General features: G+C 35.6%; 1 protein-coding gene across 1 annotated transcript in view; it reads right to left on the bottom strand.

Annotated features, from left to right (window-relative positions):
* Positions 1-17,788, bottom strand: part of LOC131944032 (solute carrier family 12 member 9) — a 74,201-nt gene that overhangs the window by 32,954 nt on the left and 23,459 nt on the right. The window contains exon 2 of the mRNA XM_059304479.1: positions 13,822-14,241. Within this exon, the coding sequence (XP_059160462.1) occupies positions 13,822-14,149 (328 nt within the window). The 5' untranslated portion in view covers positions 14,150-14,241. The remainder of the gene's footprint in view (positions 1-13,821; positions 14,242-17,788) is intronic.

Raw genomic sequence — 17,788 nt, 5'->3', positions numbered from 1 at the left:
ATTTTGTTTCTTTGTTAGTTTGTACTACATCTTTCATCCTATCGCTTTGAAACTTTAGTAAGTTGTTGAGAATACTTCTGGAAGGGTTACTGCGAAAAATTTTTTTTTTAATTTTGCACGGGCGGCGCCCTGGCAAGGCACGATTTGATTCTTTTCTTTATATGCAATATAAAAATATGTCATTACGGCCTGACACCGTTCATAAGATAGCCATGAAACTTTGGGGAGTTGATGGGTATATTTCATGGGAGTTTTCTGAAAAAAAAAATCTGTTTTAATTTTTTCGCAAAGGCGGTGCTCTAAGAGTTTTTCTCTATAAACGGTATATATATATAATCGGTATATATATATATATATATATATATATATATATATATATATATATAAGTTGGATGCAGTTTAAGACCGTTTACCTGAGTGCCAGGAAACTTTGGGGAGTTGATGAGAATACTCACAAGGAAGTTTCTGCGAAAAAAATTTTTTAATGGGCGGCGCCCGGGAGGGTGCGCTTTTTGTCAATACATGGTTTGTCGCTCAAAGATTCAGAGCGACTATTTTAGCACTTATTTATCAATTATTTAGGCGTCCTGCATAGCGGGTAAGGGGTACTACTATATTCAGCGTTAAAACTGCAACAAAGGCAGCCGCCAGCGCCTCCGCGATTGCGTGACCCGAAGTGCCACAAGCTCCGCTGTGAGCACTATGGCACCTACGTTCGTTTTTTTTAAAAAGTCTATACACTAAAGAGACGATGGGCAACAATAATTATTGACTTATCGAATCCGGTGCCACGGCAGGGGTGATTTGGCGCCCGGGCTTTTCCGTGAGCGCTATGGCACATACGTTCGTTTTAAAGAGTGCAATAGGTTATGGATAAGGTGGTACCTAAAATCGTTCACTAAATTGAAGTCAGCCGGCCCCCAGCGGGGTACGATTTGACGCCCCTGACTTCTGGGCTGTTACCGAAGTGTGTTTTACGGAATGATTAACGTACATTCAAAGCTTTCATACAGCACGCCCTTGAGTGTGCTGGGCGGTAATGTTGGCAAACCCGTGCCCCGATAAATACGATCCAAGTAATATAGCACAGGCCAGAGGCGTCGAAAGCGGGGGCGTGGGGTGCGGAACTCACCGGGTGACTCCATTTGGGGGGGGGGGGGAGGGTGACACCAAGACAAAATAATTGCAAACTACATTGAAGAAATATGCATTTGGCCTGTTGAATGAATAATTATTTAGTTTAAAAGTATTTAAATCACAAATAGACAGAGGTCGGGGTGACACCATGACACAAACGTGTTAACTATATAGAAAATACTGCTACATCTACCCGTAATAACCGAATATAGATAAACCTCTTTACTTTAAACAGTTAACCTTTTAAAGCTATCACCCGGAAAGGTTGGGGGGGGGGGGGGATACTAACTGCAAAATTTGCAGGGAAAAGGTTAAGTAGAATATTTTCAATCCATGACCAGGGTAGGTGATATGATACCACATCTAATTTACAATGAAAACTTTTCTTTTTTCCACTTGAATTAATACGTGAATTAACATTATTATGTGCACAAATTCACGCCATTTCAAATAGGGGGGGGGGGGGTGGGGCTCCGATTACAACTATATATTTAAATATGAGACGCTGCATCGGGTAACACCCGACCTAGCGACGCCACTTGTTTACATTTAAATAAACTCAGTGTTAGAAAATAAGGTCACACGTCTAAAGATATAGGATTGGTAACGCAATGATGAAACCCTCTTAAAATATTACGTCAGGCTTTCAATGGATACCGCAGCAAAGCGCGGGAGCGGGCACGCAAATAAGTCGAGGGCCATCTGAGATATCTATGTGGTTTTTTTTTTTTAATTAAGTACTTGTAAGCAATCACACTTAGAATGGAAAAGCAAGTCAAGACAATTCAACTGTTGGTGAAAAAACAATTAGGTACACTAAGCACACCGGTAGCCTTAAAAAAACGCCCTGGCAAAAAAGATCCCGTCTAATATAAGTAGCTTATGAAAGTCTAATATGGATTAGTGTTTGTGTCCATCATTTATTCTTTACTACATCGTTCATCCGATTGCCATGAAACTTTTGGAACTTGAGATTACTCATGAAAAGGTTTGAATATAAACACACACACACACAAATATATATATATATATATATATATATATATATATATATATATATATATATATATATATATATATATATATATATATATATATATATATGTATATATATATATATATATATATATATATATATATATATATATATATCAAACAGATTTTCTGTCTCTGTATGTGACAGCAGACGGACCCTTGGCAAAATAATCATGTATTAAAGAACTCGACTTGATCGCCATAGTATAATATTGATTTAAAAAATCAACATGGATTGTTTGGTAAAAAAAAGTTCATTTTTCAAACGTATCATTTTCATTAACGTTATGTGGAATAAAAAAGTCAAAGAAAATGTACATCCTTTACAAAAATTTAAAAAGTGTACACATTATCTCACGTCGTTCCTTTATTGCCTATTACTTCACTTGATCCCCTTAAAGATAACAAAATAAAATACTATTTCCCTTTAAAAATATTACTTCGGGGAAAAATACTTTATTAGTTTGTTTTGGTGTTGGAAAAAAATTATATATAGTAGTTGTATAATTAGCATTGAATGCGGTAGTAAAACACGGATATGTTAAATACCGCTTTCGTTTATTTTATAGACTGAACCTACTGTATACTAATTATTAATTGTAATCAACAGTTTAGAAGCCGCTCTTAAATGCCCTCTTTGTTCACCTACTCTGTGGCACGCTGTTCGGCGATTTCAGAAAAGCCTTTGATTCTATTGATCACACCATACTTCTTAAAAAACTAATTCCATACAAATTCCACGACTTTACAGTTAGGTTACTTCACTCCTTTTTATCTAACCGATCTCAACGCGTGTTTCACCTTAATACCATCTCTTCACAGAAATATGTCAATATAGGGGTTCCACATGGCTCAATCTTAGGTCCTTTACTTTTTTCTTTATACATTAATGATCTTCCATTACACATTGACGCTGGTCAGTGCGAGATGTTCGCTGATGATACTTCGTTACATGTCTTTGCAGACAGTGCTGAGTCACTCAGTTACAAACTTCAAACATGTGCCAATCAGCTTGCTACTTGGACAAAATTTAACAAAATGAAACTTCACCCCGATAAAACCAAGTCAATGTTTATTACAACTCATCAGAAACGCCTTCGTCTTCCATCCACCTCATTACGCATTACTATAGACAATACAAACATTGAACAGGTTAACAGTTATCACTGCCTAGGACTGTTTATAGATCACAACTTCACTTGGTCCGATCGTATTCATCTTCTAAGAATGTCCTTATTAAAGACTAGAAAGGATAAAGAACTTTCTGGACTATAGGAGCTTTTATTCAATCTAGGTTGGATTATGCTTCTGTAGTGTGGAGCGGCAGCTTTATAACTAAGCATCGTCCTCTTCTGTCATTACAAAAAAAGGGCTATAAAACTGGTTACTCGCTTGTCTAGTAGTCTGGATTCTTTTATTACAACTAAAATACTTCCATTAAATAAAAAGATAATATATACTAAATCAATTTTTTATATAAAATATTCCACGAAACAGCCCCCTCTTACTTATCAGACCTATTTTCTTTTAACATAAAATTAAATCGTCGTCTTAATTCACCGTTCCCATATACAACTTTTTTCCAAAAACATAGCTTCGCTTACTCTGGTTCTAATTTGTGGAACAATGTTTCTAATAAAATAAAGCTATCTAGATCTGAAAATATATTCAAATCTAAACTAAAACAACAATTATGTAATGACCTAACTGACTCATTGTAACATTTCTCATTCATCTATTATATTCTTTTTTTTAAATCTCATTTTGTATTATAACTATGTAACATTATTTCTTTATTCCACATTTTTAGTGCTATGTTACTGCTATGTGTTATTGAATTGTTGTTTTATTTGTTTAAACGGCCAATGTGAAAAAAGGCCTTCGTGCCTACAATTGTTACCGTTTTTTGAATAAATTTGAATATCTTTCGGTTTGCGAACTAGCTGGTTTTTTTTTTATAGTCTTTCACTAAATTGAATCAGGCGTGTCCGCCGGCGCTCCGGTAGGGTTTGATTTGGCACCCTGGGCTCTCCTGTGAGCGCTATAGGTTAAGTTTAGGATTAGCCGCGGGCTAGACTGTGAGCACTATGCGTATATGTTTTCACTTAAGTTTGTGTTTATAAAATGCGTTGTTGTTTGCGTTTAGGTTTGCGTTTGTGTTTTTGTTTAATTGTTTCGTTTGCATTAGCGTTTGTGATTGCTTTGTCAGTTGTTGTTTTTTTTGCGCTTGCGTTTGCATTGTCTTTGTGTTTGTGTTCTGTTTAGTTTGTGTTTGCGTTTGCTTTTTGCGTCGTGTTTGCGTTTGAGTTTTCGATTGTGTTTGTGTTTAGTTTTGTTCTGTTACATAGTTGGTACATTTTAAAAAGATTTTAAGTGTCGGGGCACGGGTATGCAACTAGTATATATATATATATATATATATATATATATATATATATATATATATATATATATATATATATATATATATATATATATATATATATATATGTGTGTGTGTGTGTGTGTGTGTGTGTGTGTGTGTGTGTGTGTGTGTGTGTGTGCGTATATGTGTGTGTATGAATGTCTCTCTAAATTTTTTATTTTATTATTTCTTAATTTAGTAGTTTCTTCTTCTTTTTCGTCGTTCTTAATTTTATTGTTGCAAGGGAACCCCCTCCAACACAATTAAGAATACGTGTCAACTGGTAATACCCCATTGAGGCCATTGACTCCGATTTCAGCCTGCTTTTCTTTTTTGATTTGCTTCCATAGCCTTTGTCCAACCAAGAACAAACTACAAGGCAGCAGTTGTTTGATTTTGGAGTTGTCTCTCCTAGAAGAGTGGCTGTCCCCAGCTAACGAGCCTTATCTGCCCGAGGGTTCGAACTCGAGACTTTTCGGTTTAGCAACCTTGAGCTTTACCGACTCAACCACGCCGACCTCATTTAGTAGTTTAACCTAATTCGTTGCAAAGCAAATCCGTCATGTCAAAATCAACAAAAAATAACACCTAAATTATTTAGGGCCGGAAAAAAAAAAACGAGATTTAAAAGTGAAACTTCAGATGTGGTTTTACAGTCAATAGTATTCATTATTAAGTACGGAAGTTTCATATCTGTAAATTTTTACCAGTGTTGATTTTATCACATTGCTGTTATATATTTATTTTTATAATGTAGAATAAAATTCGTTTACTAGGATGCCATTATTTAGTATGTTTTTTTTTTAATTAATATTTAAGAAAAACAGTTTTGTTTTTAATCTGCTTAATACAATGCCCGGCCCCCCCCCCCCTTCCCCATTGGACGATTACAAAAACAGCAATAAGCCATGGAAGTAGTTTGAACGTTTACCTATCTTTCACACTACCGTTCATGTCGTGTTTTATTTTTATACAATACAACTGTGGGGATTAGTGACTGTAGAAATATCCCCGATGTGTTAGATATATTTACTTTTTACAAAACCACTATCAATAGTTTGGGATTTAAAAAAAAAATTGTCAGATTTTTGCCCCCCCCCCCCCCCCCCCCCCGATGGTATGCTAGTTCCGCCCATGAACATTCAGTTCGACACTACAAAACTCCCTTACCTCTAACGCCGATGCGGGAAAATTTGCTAAGCTATAAATAGACTTCAAGTATTCCTGCTGGAAGTGAAGGAAAATTATTATGCAGCTAGTAGGCCTAGGTGTATTCTGGTCACCAATCAATGACGCAATTATATCAGAGCGAAGGTTACTAGCACAAGTGTTGTCCGGTGTAAAGTCCGATGTACCGATTCAAGCGGTCAGACCCATGATAAAATGTGGTAACAAGATTGTAAACTAGCCCTATCTTGACTGGACGGGCGATTTGGAAGAGGGGAGATTCTCTCTTGTTTAAAATTATACAGTGAAGCATATTTCACCAATTTTAGCGACCTCGGCATACGGAGGGATAATGTGGTCAGTACCATGGCCAGCCGCCTTTCCTTTCCGTACGTGAGTCAGGTACACATTAGAGCTGGTTGGACTCAGGGAGGTCATATGGACTCGAGCCCGGGATTCAAACTTTAGACGTTCGGGCTAGCAGTCAAGCGCTCTACTATTTGACAACGTCGTCCCATATGATGAAGTCATAATGCAGAAGTAGTGCATAACAGATAGTGGCTTTCTTTTTTTTTTAAAACACCGAAATCACCGCAATTGTCTTTTGAAATTTACTAGACGTCGGTACCCGTTACACGTGAATTATGGGCCTATATTTTTTAATGTTATACTTGTTTTAGAAAAATATTTTATAAAATAGTTATTGGTCAAAACGCAATGTGCTTATCTGAAAAACTTATCTGCAAAGGACCGTGGCTTGTGTGTTTATTAAGCATCATAGAACATAGAAATAAACATTCTTTCCTCATCACACTTCCACGTCTAAAAAGAAACCAAGTTTATAACCATAAACTTAAACACAAACACAAAATTAAAAATTTACACGAATATAAACACAAACATAAACAACTATAAACATATAAACTCTCACCACAACCTCAACCATAAATGTAAACATAAACATAAACCAACCTTAACCACAAACATCAACAAAAACCCTTTCCCCTTTCCGCGCATATTTACCTAAAATAACAACCACATAAACAAAAACACAAACATAAGCACAAACATAAACTCTAAACCTCACTACAACCTCACAATATAAACACATACACACAAAAAGTAAACACATGCATATACATAAACCAAACCTCACAACAAACTCAAACATTAACATTAACCCATACACCTACTCTTATACGTCACACATTGTCACACATCGTCACACATCGTCAGAGCGCATCACTTCCAAGAATATGATGCCTATAATAGACCGCCGCCTTAACTCTAACTCTCGTTCAAATTAACAGACCACTAACTTTAAATTTATAACACTTTAGTAATGTTTTGGCCCACATTAAAACTTAATCCAACATCAATTTCAATCTACCCTTAGTTATTACGCACATTCACCCGAACAATTAAAGTATATTATCAATACATTGACGGATAAAATAGAATAGAATCTCGAAGAAAAAATTATTGCACACCATGTGAACGCCAAATAAAATGTGCACAATAGTGAGGAATATTATTAGTACTTTATAAATTCACATGCGGTTTTTGAGAAATCGGAAATAGCAAAAATTACTACTTCCGGTCAACAGAAATTACTCAAAATTTGTCAGAAGGTAGAAAATTAAATCTTTTACTTACTTGTGAAATTTAATTTATCTATATGAAATAGTAATCAAGTTATAGGCTTTTGAAAAATTCAAAGTAGAAAAAGTTCCACTTCCGGTTATCGGAAATCGCTCAAAAGTTGATACGGATCAACGATTTTGATATAATACTTATATATGAAATTTCATCAACATAGCTGTAACGGTACTCAAGTTGTCGTGTTTACAGACAAACACACATGCACACACAGAGACATATGGACAAGATTGCAAAACTGTTTTTCCGACTCAGGGAGGTGTAAAACTTCGAGATTTGCAAAAATCTAGATTTTTTTAAATGGTTGGTTTTTTTTGCACGATTACAAGACTTTCACTATACGTCGTATATACGAGAAAGTAAAAACAAATGCGTTTTTTTTTCACAAATCATTTTCTAGGCTACCGATTAAATTTGATAAATACAATTGGTATCAAATTAAAGGAAATTAAATTTAGTTTCTAATTCTTTAGGTCATCTGGAACAATAATGAAGTTCAAAATCTTAGACGACACCCTATTTCCATACCATATGCGGTTAATATTGTGTCCAGCGAAGCGTAGGTTGGTAATTATATGTCGGTCGATGCGTTAGTCATTATCTTTGCTTAGCAGATATTTTTTTAATAAAAATGGGAGAACACAAGCAACCTTGCCAGAATCCTATCGTTGCTTCAAACAATCGCCTATATTGTTTGATAATTTCTGTGAGGTTTGCTCTGATATTGTATTTGTAGCCGACGGTACATCGCGCCGAATGAATTAAAATCTATAATTATATAATTACATGTTAAAGATGTTGCTGGTGTTGTATGTATTTTTGGCAAAATATCTAACAGTTAAAGATTATCTCTGTTATTCTATGTAAATGTCTAAAGGCTGTCTGTTCTTCACCTATGAACTTTTTAGCTTGTGGCTTCGACCTTTTTGGGTTCGATTAAAAAGACAACACCATGTATAGAGTCTGGCAAAATCTCAGGGCTAGAATAGATTTGATGGCGGTATAGATTAGATGGCAGTACCGATGTTAGGGTTAGAGAAGAATAGATTTGATGGCAGTTCTGAAGTTAGGGTAAGAGATATAAAGATTTCATGGCAGTTCTTGGGTTAGGGTAAGAGATATAAAGATTTCATGGCAGTTCTTGGGTTAGGGTTAGAGAAAAAGAAGATTTCAATTCTGGGGTTAGTGTTTGAAAAGAACAGATGCGATGGAAGTTTATGTACATATGATAAACCACGTGACAGCAGTTTGGTAAGGAAATTCCAAAGCACTCAATGCTACTTCGTGTCACGTGACTATAAGGACGGAAACAGCAATCAACATGCACACTTCAAACGATACACACCACTCAGCGTTGGGAGCACACACCCATCGGGGGTTACTTAGGTTTCTTCCTAAAGAGGTGAGAATTGGCGCGCATGACAGGGTTTATTAACTGTATCTTTTTATCGAGGTTAAAGGAAATTATTTGTCTAATATATACTTCACCTGCCGGCCGTATATCAGTGGCGTAGCTAGAATTTTCGGGCCCCTATGCAAAAATTATCAGTGGGCCCCTTTGTCAGCCGTTAGACTACAATGAAGTTAAACGAAGGATTCAAATGTTACTTATGATGGAGGGTTTTTAAAAATATAAATATTCTGTACATTGTGTATTTTACACGTACTGATTGTGTATTGATACTTTATTATTATGTAGGACTACAATCCTGTAGTTTTGTAAAATGTTACATGCTTACAGTTACTTTTTAAAGTAACTAAACACAGTAGCGTCACAAAGTGGGGGTAGAGGTGCGGTCCACATCAGATGACACCATGACAAAACATTGTAAAATTTACTGTAAAAACTATGTTGTATCTAGCTATAATAATAAAAGATTAGTGAGAGAGAGAGGTGACAACCCACCGAAAGTGCACAGCTGTTGGGGACGATGGGGTGATATCTTTAGTAAACGCATTGGGTAACACCCAACCTTGTGACGCCACTGACCAAACATTATTTTTTTTTTAAATTCTCGAGATTTAATTAGATGTCTATTTTTCATGCATTTAACTTTGCAAATAGATTATTAATAAGTTCCTTGAGATCTATTTTAGCTGCTCCTGTATGTACTATACTTAGGATGGCCAGTTACTGACCTAATGGGCATGTCTACAATTCATTTTATAACAAATTAACAGCATCACAATGAGCAAATAATGATATTTAAAAAAAAATTCTATCATAGATATAAAAATTAAAAATTTCCTTCCTGATTACAGTTGAATGCTAAATAATATTTTTACGTAACCAGTGTTTCTTCCAGACGTTTTTCTCCGGGGGGGGGGGTTCACTTGATATTTTCGGGGGGGGGGGGGGGAGGGGCGGACACTAGTAACAGTATATATCTTCTATATAAATTCAATTTAGTTCGGGGGGGGGGGGCGGTAGACTTTCTGGAAGAAACTCTGTACGTAACTAGCGTACCCGTCCGCGTTGCTGCTATCTAGTTATCTAGTCCCACATACCAGGATACCGAAACAATTTTTAAGGGTTTCATCAACGCGTTACTTATTGGTGTATTTTTAGTCGTGTGACCTTGTTTGCTAAAAATGAGAGAGTTGAAATGTAAAAACGCCACTGCTATTATTTTTTTCGGATCTTTCTTGCTGGAGCGCAGGTTTATCCACACTGCCGCTCAGACGCCCTTTGGCGTACTGTATGAAAGCATTGAGTGCACGTTAATAGAGATGTTAAATACCGCCTACAGACGTCGCAGGGATTACTGGTTACCGCCGTGTCCTTTGTGCAGGTTGCTCTTGTACTTGGTGTCATCCATACATCGGGTGCGTCGAAGGCGCCCCTGTTGCAGCTTGATCATTGAATAAGTAGTAGCCTGTAGGACGCGCAATCAATGGATCTCTTGCACTCAGGTAGCTGCTGGCTATCTCAGAGCTCCTGACCTTTACTACTGCTGATGCGCTGGATGGCGCCCCTTATTCGATTTAGTAATGGTATTTGGTAGCCCTCCGTATTCCTAGTGGATGACGCTCATTAAAACGAATATAGGCGCCGTAGTGTTCATAGGGGACCCAGGGCGAAACGGGTTACACTACCGCCGGGGCGCCGGCTGATGCGCCTGTGCTATTTGCCCGCAAATTAAATAGTAACGTTTACCAGCTGCGCTAGACACCCAATCAACGTACCACAGGTGCAAAGATAGCCGCTGGGAAACTCTGGGTGGCAAACCGTACGGTCTTACTGCTGGGGCTCCGCCATTTGAAATAAAGTAAAAATTTAATGCAAAAAACCTTCCCAAACAAATGTCTGGGGAAAAAACACTGCAATGCAGTATTCCCAACAACTTTCCAAAGTTTCTTGGCAATTGGTTGAAAACCAAAAACTTAGTAATATTAATTAAAGATAAATTAGATTAGCAAACAAATTGTCATTAAAGTAAAAAATAGTAGAAAAAAGTTGACAAATGTTAGACTTAGCCTGTTTTGAAAGCACTGTCAGTGGTTGTAGTTTTTTTTTTAAATGGTTCAGTTGTTATTATGGATGCTTAATAAGATGGAATTTCAGGGAGGGCAGACAGTTAAGAGAGAGGTGTAGGTAATTTCCCAGTTAGTTTAGGTTTATAGCGATACATGTACAATCTCACAAAATAGTCGAAGTTCATTTATAGGCTAATTTTCTCAATGGCTAGCCTGACATTGTTACAACGCCGTGGTGTTATTATTACGGATGGGCCCTATTCGACCCCTCCTCCTCCTCCAAATACTGAATGCCGCAGTAAGAAATGACTGGGGGTCTTTTTGGAACTTTTAATTATTTCTAGGTTGGAAAAGAATTTGTATTTCCATTTTCTTTTTTTAAAAATTATCTACATAAAACAAATATTAAAATTCCAACGAATTTTTTTAAAAAAACTTTAAATAGGGAAAAGGGCCTATAATGCACATTTTATTTGGCGTTCACTTGGTATGCAATTCTTTTTTCTACGACATGTTATTCTATTTTAAAGTTTAAGTATTTAAAATGGATTAAAATCATGTCTATATCCCGAGTTGCCATCCCTGTTGTTTCATTTAATAATATTCGAGAAAGTTTGGGGGAGATCACTCCCGGTTTAATTAAATAGCTACGATGATATGACCGATTTTCAGTGATACTGTGGGTTCGTTTTTTAAGGAGTGTTGTTGTGACGCGATTGATCGTTCAGTGCCGTTCGACGGAAATGTGTCGCATGCTTGATTTCTCCCCACTCAAATACACGGCGGACAAAATGGGTGGACTTATGTTTTTACTCTGCATGATTTTTAAAACATTAATGACATAAGTTTTAGTAAAAAGCAAGTTATAATTTTCTATAGTTTAGAATATATTTTCAGGATGGTTAGAACAATATTAAAGCAATTCACGATTTTGCTTACTATTATTAATTAATATAGGCCGTTCGAATTCACAGCTTCCGGGTTTGTTGTTTTGAAGCCATCTCACGGCTCATGCGCTTACCAAAAATGGCGACCAGTTTCGCTTTCACTAATGGGTAGAGCGATAAAACTAATGATTACGAAGCCATCGTTAATTTAAGAAATCGGAACTATCCGTTTCTATTTAAGTCTGTTATTTAAGAATTGTCGGATCTACTTTTGGCCTAATTTCTATGTTTGTCTCGCAAGCGGCGCCTTAGTGAAAGTAGCTCTATATAATTCTTATCTTTCGAATCAAATAACTATAAAATACCGCAGGTATTTTTAACCAGACTATTGCTATTTTTTACTTGAAAGCATTAATTTTACACACGTTACAATAAACTGGTAATAATTTATGGTAGGCATGAGATATGCTCTGTAAGAATAATAATGCCATTTTATTATAATCTTTTTTGGTGAACACGAAGCGCGGGAAAATGTGTGACGCGCAAGAATCCAATCATTCGGCTAGATTTATGACTGTTTTTTTATGTCACACCTAAAAATAGAATGTTTACGCTTTCTTCATTGATGATCGTTTTCATTATTTTTTTAAACTGAAAGTATGAATAGATTTCAGGTTTTGTAACTTGGTATACTTACCCTTTATCAAAATTAAAAGCATAGCATGCTTATTGTGAACAAATATAGTCATAAAACACAAATATAAAGTTACAAACAATGCGATGTCGGGATGTGCCACACCCCCTCAAGAAAACACGTGTTTATTAAGCTGTTTATCTCACTTTACAACAGTAATTAAAATTAATTTTCAAATTTTTATCACTTATTGGGTAAGATTAAGCACATATTTACTAACAATGAAAAAAAAAACAAAAGCAAATTCTGTTTTAATGAAGGTCACGGGTCAAGTTTTTTTTTCCTTCTGTCATGTTCAGTGGAGGGTGCCACAGGCTGACCTGACTTTGGAATTTTTTTCAGTAATAATGACTTTGCACAGAAAGTTAAAATATGCTAAATTGGCTTAGTTTACTAGTGTGCAAGCTATTATTGATACATTTTTAATAAAAAAATCATTCTGTAATTCTCATCAAAAAGCCTAATTAATATGTTCTGCTCGATATTCTGAGCGATTAGTAAAAAAAAATGTATAAATGGCAAGTTTGCATCAAACACTAATCGTCCATTTTTAAAACTAGACCGGTATTGTTGAATAATAAGCAAAAATAACGATTTTAAGTATTTATTTCTGAAATGACCATGAAACAGTGCAAAAAAAAAAAACCAGAATCACGGTATCGTCGTTTTCGGCAGCCATCATTACCATGACGACGATAAAAAAAAAGTAGGTCAAGCGACAGCCTATTGGAAATTAATCCCGACAAGACAATGATCATGGCCAAGAACCCGAACGGGATAGAGGCAGACATACGGGTAAACGACCAAAGATTGGAGGAAATATTTTGGAGCTATGCAAGAAGTGTCCAAACAACAACAGCACTCTGAAGCATCTGGAGTAAAAAAAAAGACAGCACAAAAATGAAACTCATTTTGTCTTCCTGTATGAATGCGAGGCAATGACCCTAAACGCGGATCCAGATCCTAGTAATTAGATGCCTAAGCAACCTCTTGTGGATCTCATAAAAAGATCACAGGATCATTAATCAAGAATATTTAGATGGTATGGACATGTCACACGAACCAACGGTCTATCAAAAATAAACTACAGGGCACTTTACCTGGAGAAAGGAGAATGGGAATGCAAAGACGTCATAGGATGGAAGACATCAAAGATTAGACTGGGCTGCCTACCGCAGAACTACTTAGAGCAAGCTGAGGACCGAGTCAGATGGTCAAAAATGATGAGAAAATCAACTGTGGTTCCCCAACGACCTCAACGATGGTTAGTGTCGATTGATTAAAGGATATCGTTTGTTTCTGATCCTTCTAATCATGACTTACCAGTTCTTCCCCAATATTAAGAAATTGGACTGACTTACCAGTTCTAAGAAACAATTGTGACGCAAATTGTCCGAGAGCTACTGGAGCAAACACGCCTGCAAATGTTCCCAGAGTTCGCCCGAATTCCCCAACGTTAACAGGAAAAGACTCGTAGTTGCTAGCTTTTAATAAACGCGCTTTAAAGCGCATGTACAATGATGGTGTCCCTGATGTTAGTGGATATTTTTCACTGTTTTCCACGCTGTTTCCTGTAATTGGAGTTTCCAAATTGAAATAATCAGCACCTGACGAATGGGTGTTAGAGCCGTAGTGGCTGGCTTTGTTTTGCAACATATGCACACCAGTAGAATCGTAGTGCACTGACATCTTGGCTTCACCCTCCAAATGCGGTTTAAAGGTCAACTAGAAGAATCTGATTCAAATACTCGTACAACGCTCTCCATATTGTGCCTCATATTCTGAAATAAAATGAAATAAATTATTTGTTGAATGGGACAGCAACTTGTCCGATTCACGCACTATAAAGAAAAGCGTGAGTCACTATAATATTATCTATTGGATACTTTTACTAATATTTAGAAAGAGACTCACGCTTTTCTTTATAGTAATTTAAATAGCAGTGTATTAAAATTTTAAAGTACAGAAAAAAATGCATAAAAACGTTTAAATAACAAGCTGTTTTTACAAGCTTTTATTTAACTTACTGTCTCTGTCGTCAGTCGTAAGTCGAGATCGAAATGCCCGAGCGAAATTTCGAACACTTCTAACTGACAGATTTGTTTCAACGTTGGCACGTGGGTCAAAACATGAAGACAATGGAACATGACATTAATTTTGACTTAATTAGTTGCCTAAATAATTTTCATGAATTATTTTAAATTTTTCCAAACTAGTAGGCTGTCTCATCAAACTATTCCGCACTATTAGACACGCGTCATCACGTTCATTAGGCGCGCAATGGTTTTTAGTCATGCAACTCTATTGTAAATTTTAAAAAAAAAATAAAGTACTGAAAAAAAAATTCATAAAAAATGTTTTAATAACAAGCTTTTATGTAACAATGCACTAAAAAGTAGAACATAAATTCAACACTACTATTTAAATAAATATAAAGAAAAGCGTGGGTCTCTTCCTAAGTATTAGTAAAGTGACCCACGCTTTTCTTTATAGTTAATTAATTAGTAGTGTATCATTTATTTTCTATCTTTTTAGTGCATTATTACATAAAAGCTTGTTATTAAAACATTGTTTATGAATTTTTGTAGTAATGCACTAAAAAGTAGAAAATAAACGATTTTCTTTAAATATATACTTTTTAGTGCATCCTAATATGTAAAAGCACATGTACGCACTTCTCTCTTCTTGTCTGCAGGCTAAGAGATCAGTATCTTCAGCGATATATGGAGAATTTAATGATACGGAGTTTGGTTGAATACAGAGTACGTACTTCAGGACTGTTCCTTATATAGCCAGGTGCGATCCAAACACTGGCCCCTATACACCCCACTCAAGGAAAAACTAAATGGCGCACCCGTGAATCTAAAGACCACAGTGCAGTTCATACACGAAGTTGGACTTGTTAAAATCCTCCACTATAAGCTAAATTAAGAACGCAGAAGAAGAAAAGTAGAATGCAGAAACACATTTTTAATTATGTAACCGGAAAAGTGTTCATTGTTGTGACAAAAACGCAAAAAACAATGATCTCACATTAAACACTACTTTTCAGCTAGAAAGGATAAAACAATGTGTTGATTATAGAAGCAGGTTAATTTTTTATGAAGCTTTTATTCAATCTGGGTTGAATTATACTTTTGTAGTGTGAAGCGGCGGCTTTAAAACAAAACAGCGTCTTCTACTGTCATTACAAAAAAAACATAAAACTAGTTACTGGCTTTTTTGTAGTCTGGATTCTTTTATTTATTACAACTAATATACTTCCATTAAATAAAAGAATAATATATACAAAAGCAATTTTTACTTTCTCGTGTATACGAAGTATAGAGAAAGTCTTGTAATCGTGCACAAAAATAACATGAAATTTTGACAGTTTTCACCGTTTTACACCTCAGTCCTTCATCACATCCGGAGTATAGAGGACTTATTTTAATCAGGCAAAAATTATAAATAAAAATATATAAACATTTTGTTTTTTTATGCGTTATCGAGTCGGAAAAACTGGACTTTGCTTCTGTCCGAATGGCTGTGTGTGTGTATGTGTGTCTGTGTAAACACGATAACTTGAGTACCGTTACAGCTAGGTTGATGAAATTTCATATATAAGTATTTTATCAAAATCGTAGATCCGTATCAACTTTTGAGTTATTTCCGATAACTGGAATTGGAACTTTTTCTACTTTGATTTTTTCAAAAGCCTATAATTTGAGTACTATTTCAGATAGATAAATGTAAGTAAAAGATCTAATTCTCTACCTTCTGTCAAGTTTTGAGTAATTTTCGTTGACTGGAAGTAGTAATTTACGCTATTTCCGATTTATCAAAAAAACGCATGTGAATTTATAAAGTACTAATAATATGCCGCACTATTATACACATCTTTATTCGGCGTTCGTATGGTGCGCAATTTTTTTTTCTATGAGATTCTATTATATTTTTAAAAAGTTTAAGTATTTAAAAATGGATTAAAAATCATAACTATATCCCATAGATCACTCCCGGTTTATTTACATAAAATATTTCACAAAACGGGCTTATTTTCTTTTAATTTAACACAAAAATAAATCGTCGTTTAGCTTACCTACAACTCTTTTCCAAAAACATAGCTTCGCTTACTCTGGTTCTAATTTGTGGAACAAACTTAATAATAAAATAAAACTATTTCTGTATTCCAAATCTTTGAATGCTATGTTACTTCTATATGTTTACTACTACATTGCTTTTTATTACAATGATGTTATTATGTTGTTTGATGTGTTTTTTAAACGGCCAATGTGAAAAATGTGAAATAAACTTAAATTACATAACTATAGCATTACCCCTCCCAATTTAGAAGCTAATAACTCCAAAACTATGTCACTCAAGTCAAATTAATGCACACTGATACATACAAAGATGTCTTCTGTATAAAATAACCTTTACTATTGAAAATATGTTTTTTTTTAAAGTGCACTTCGGTAGTGAAAAGCGTGGAACCACTACCACGGGGCTGGCAAAGTTATGTAGTTGGGCCTTGTATCCAAGCAGCTGCCAGCAAACTTTCTACTACACCTATTCTTAGTGTTTTTATCTTGCTGAAAGTTGTTTTTACAGTATAATATTTTTATGAGTTATGAAAATAAAGTAATATAATTATCATGCTGAACTGGCGACCCGCATCCTGATATTCAAAGAGCCGCACGCGGCTTGCGAGCCGCAGGTTGCCGACCCCTGACCTACCACATTGCTCTTTATCAATCCACGCCAATTATATAATTTTGTTCCAACATAAAAAAAGAGTGATTTCCCATTTCTGAAGTAATGTTTTTTATATAAGTTATCTATCTACGGAAGTAAGTGGTACAAAGGGATGTAATTTGTATAATATTTTCAGACAAAATAATAACCCTAACCCTAGAGCAGGGGTCTCCAAACTACGGCCCGCGGGCCGGATGCGGCCCTCGAAGTCCTCTTTTCCGGCCCGCGAAGATCTTTTTGTCCAAGGAAAAATCTTTTATTGGTGATAGCTGAGGAACTTTGCCCATAAAAATCAAAGACATGCCTGGAAGAAACTGGCCCCCGAACTGAAATTTGATAGTTAATGCGGCCCTCGGACTGAAAAGTTTGGAGACCCCTGCCCTAGAGTGATACATTTATATTTAAAAAAAAATTCTTTGCACATGAAACCAATTAAAATTATACCGTATAAAATGAAAAGTTTGTTTGAAAATAATCAATTATGAGTAGTTATTTTTTTTTACATCAGTTTAGATATTAGTATAAAAATTTACATTTTAATAGTACAGAATGGTTCCACCCGCCACTTACACACATTCAGAGAAACTGAAC

Source organism: Physella acuta, unplaced genomic scaffold (assembly GCF_028476545.2).
Source record: "Physella acuta isolate Inbredline_101_S28 unplaced genomic scaffold, ASM2847654v3 ptg000476l, whole genome shotgun sequence".
NCBI lineage: Eukaryota > Metazoa > Mollusca > Gastropoda > Physidae > Physella > Physella acuta.
This window is presented reverse-complemented; position numbering and strand designations above follow the sequence as displayed.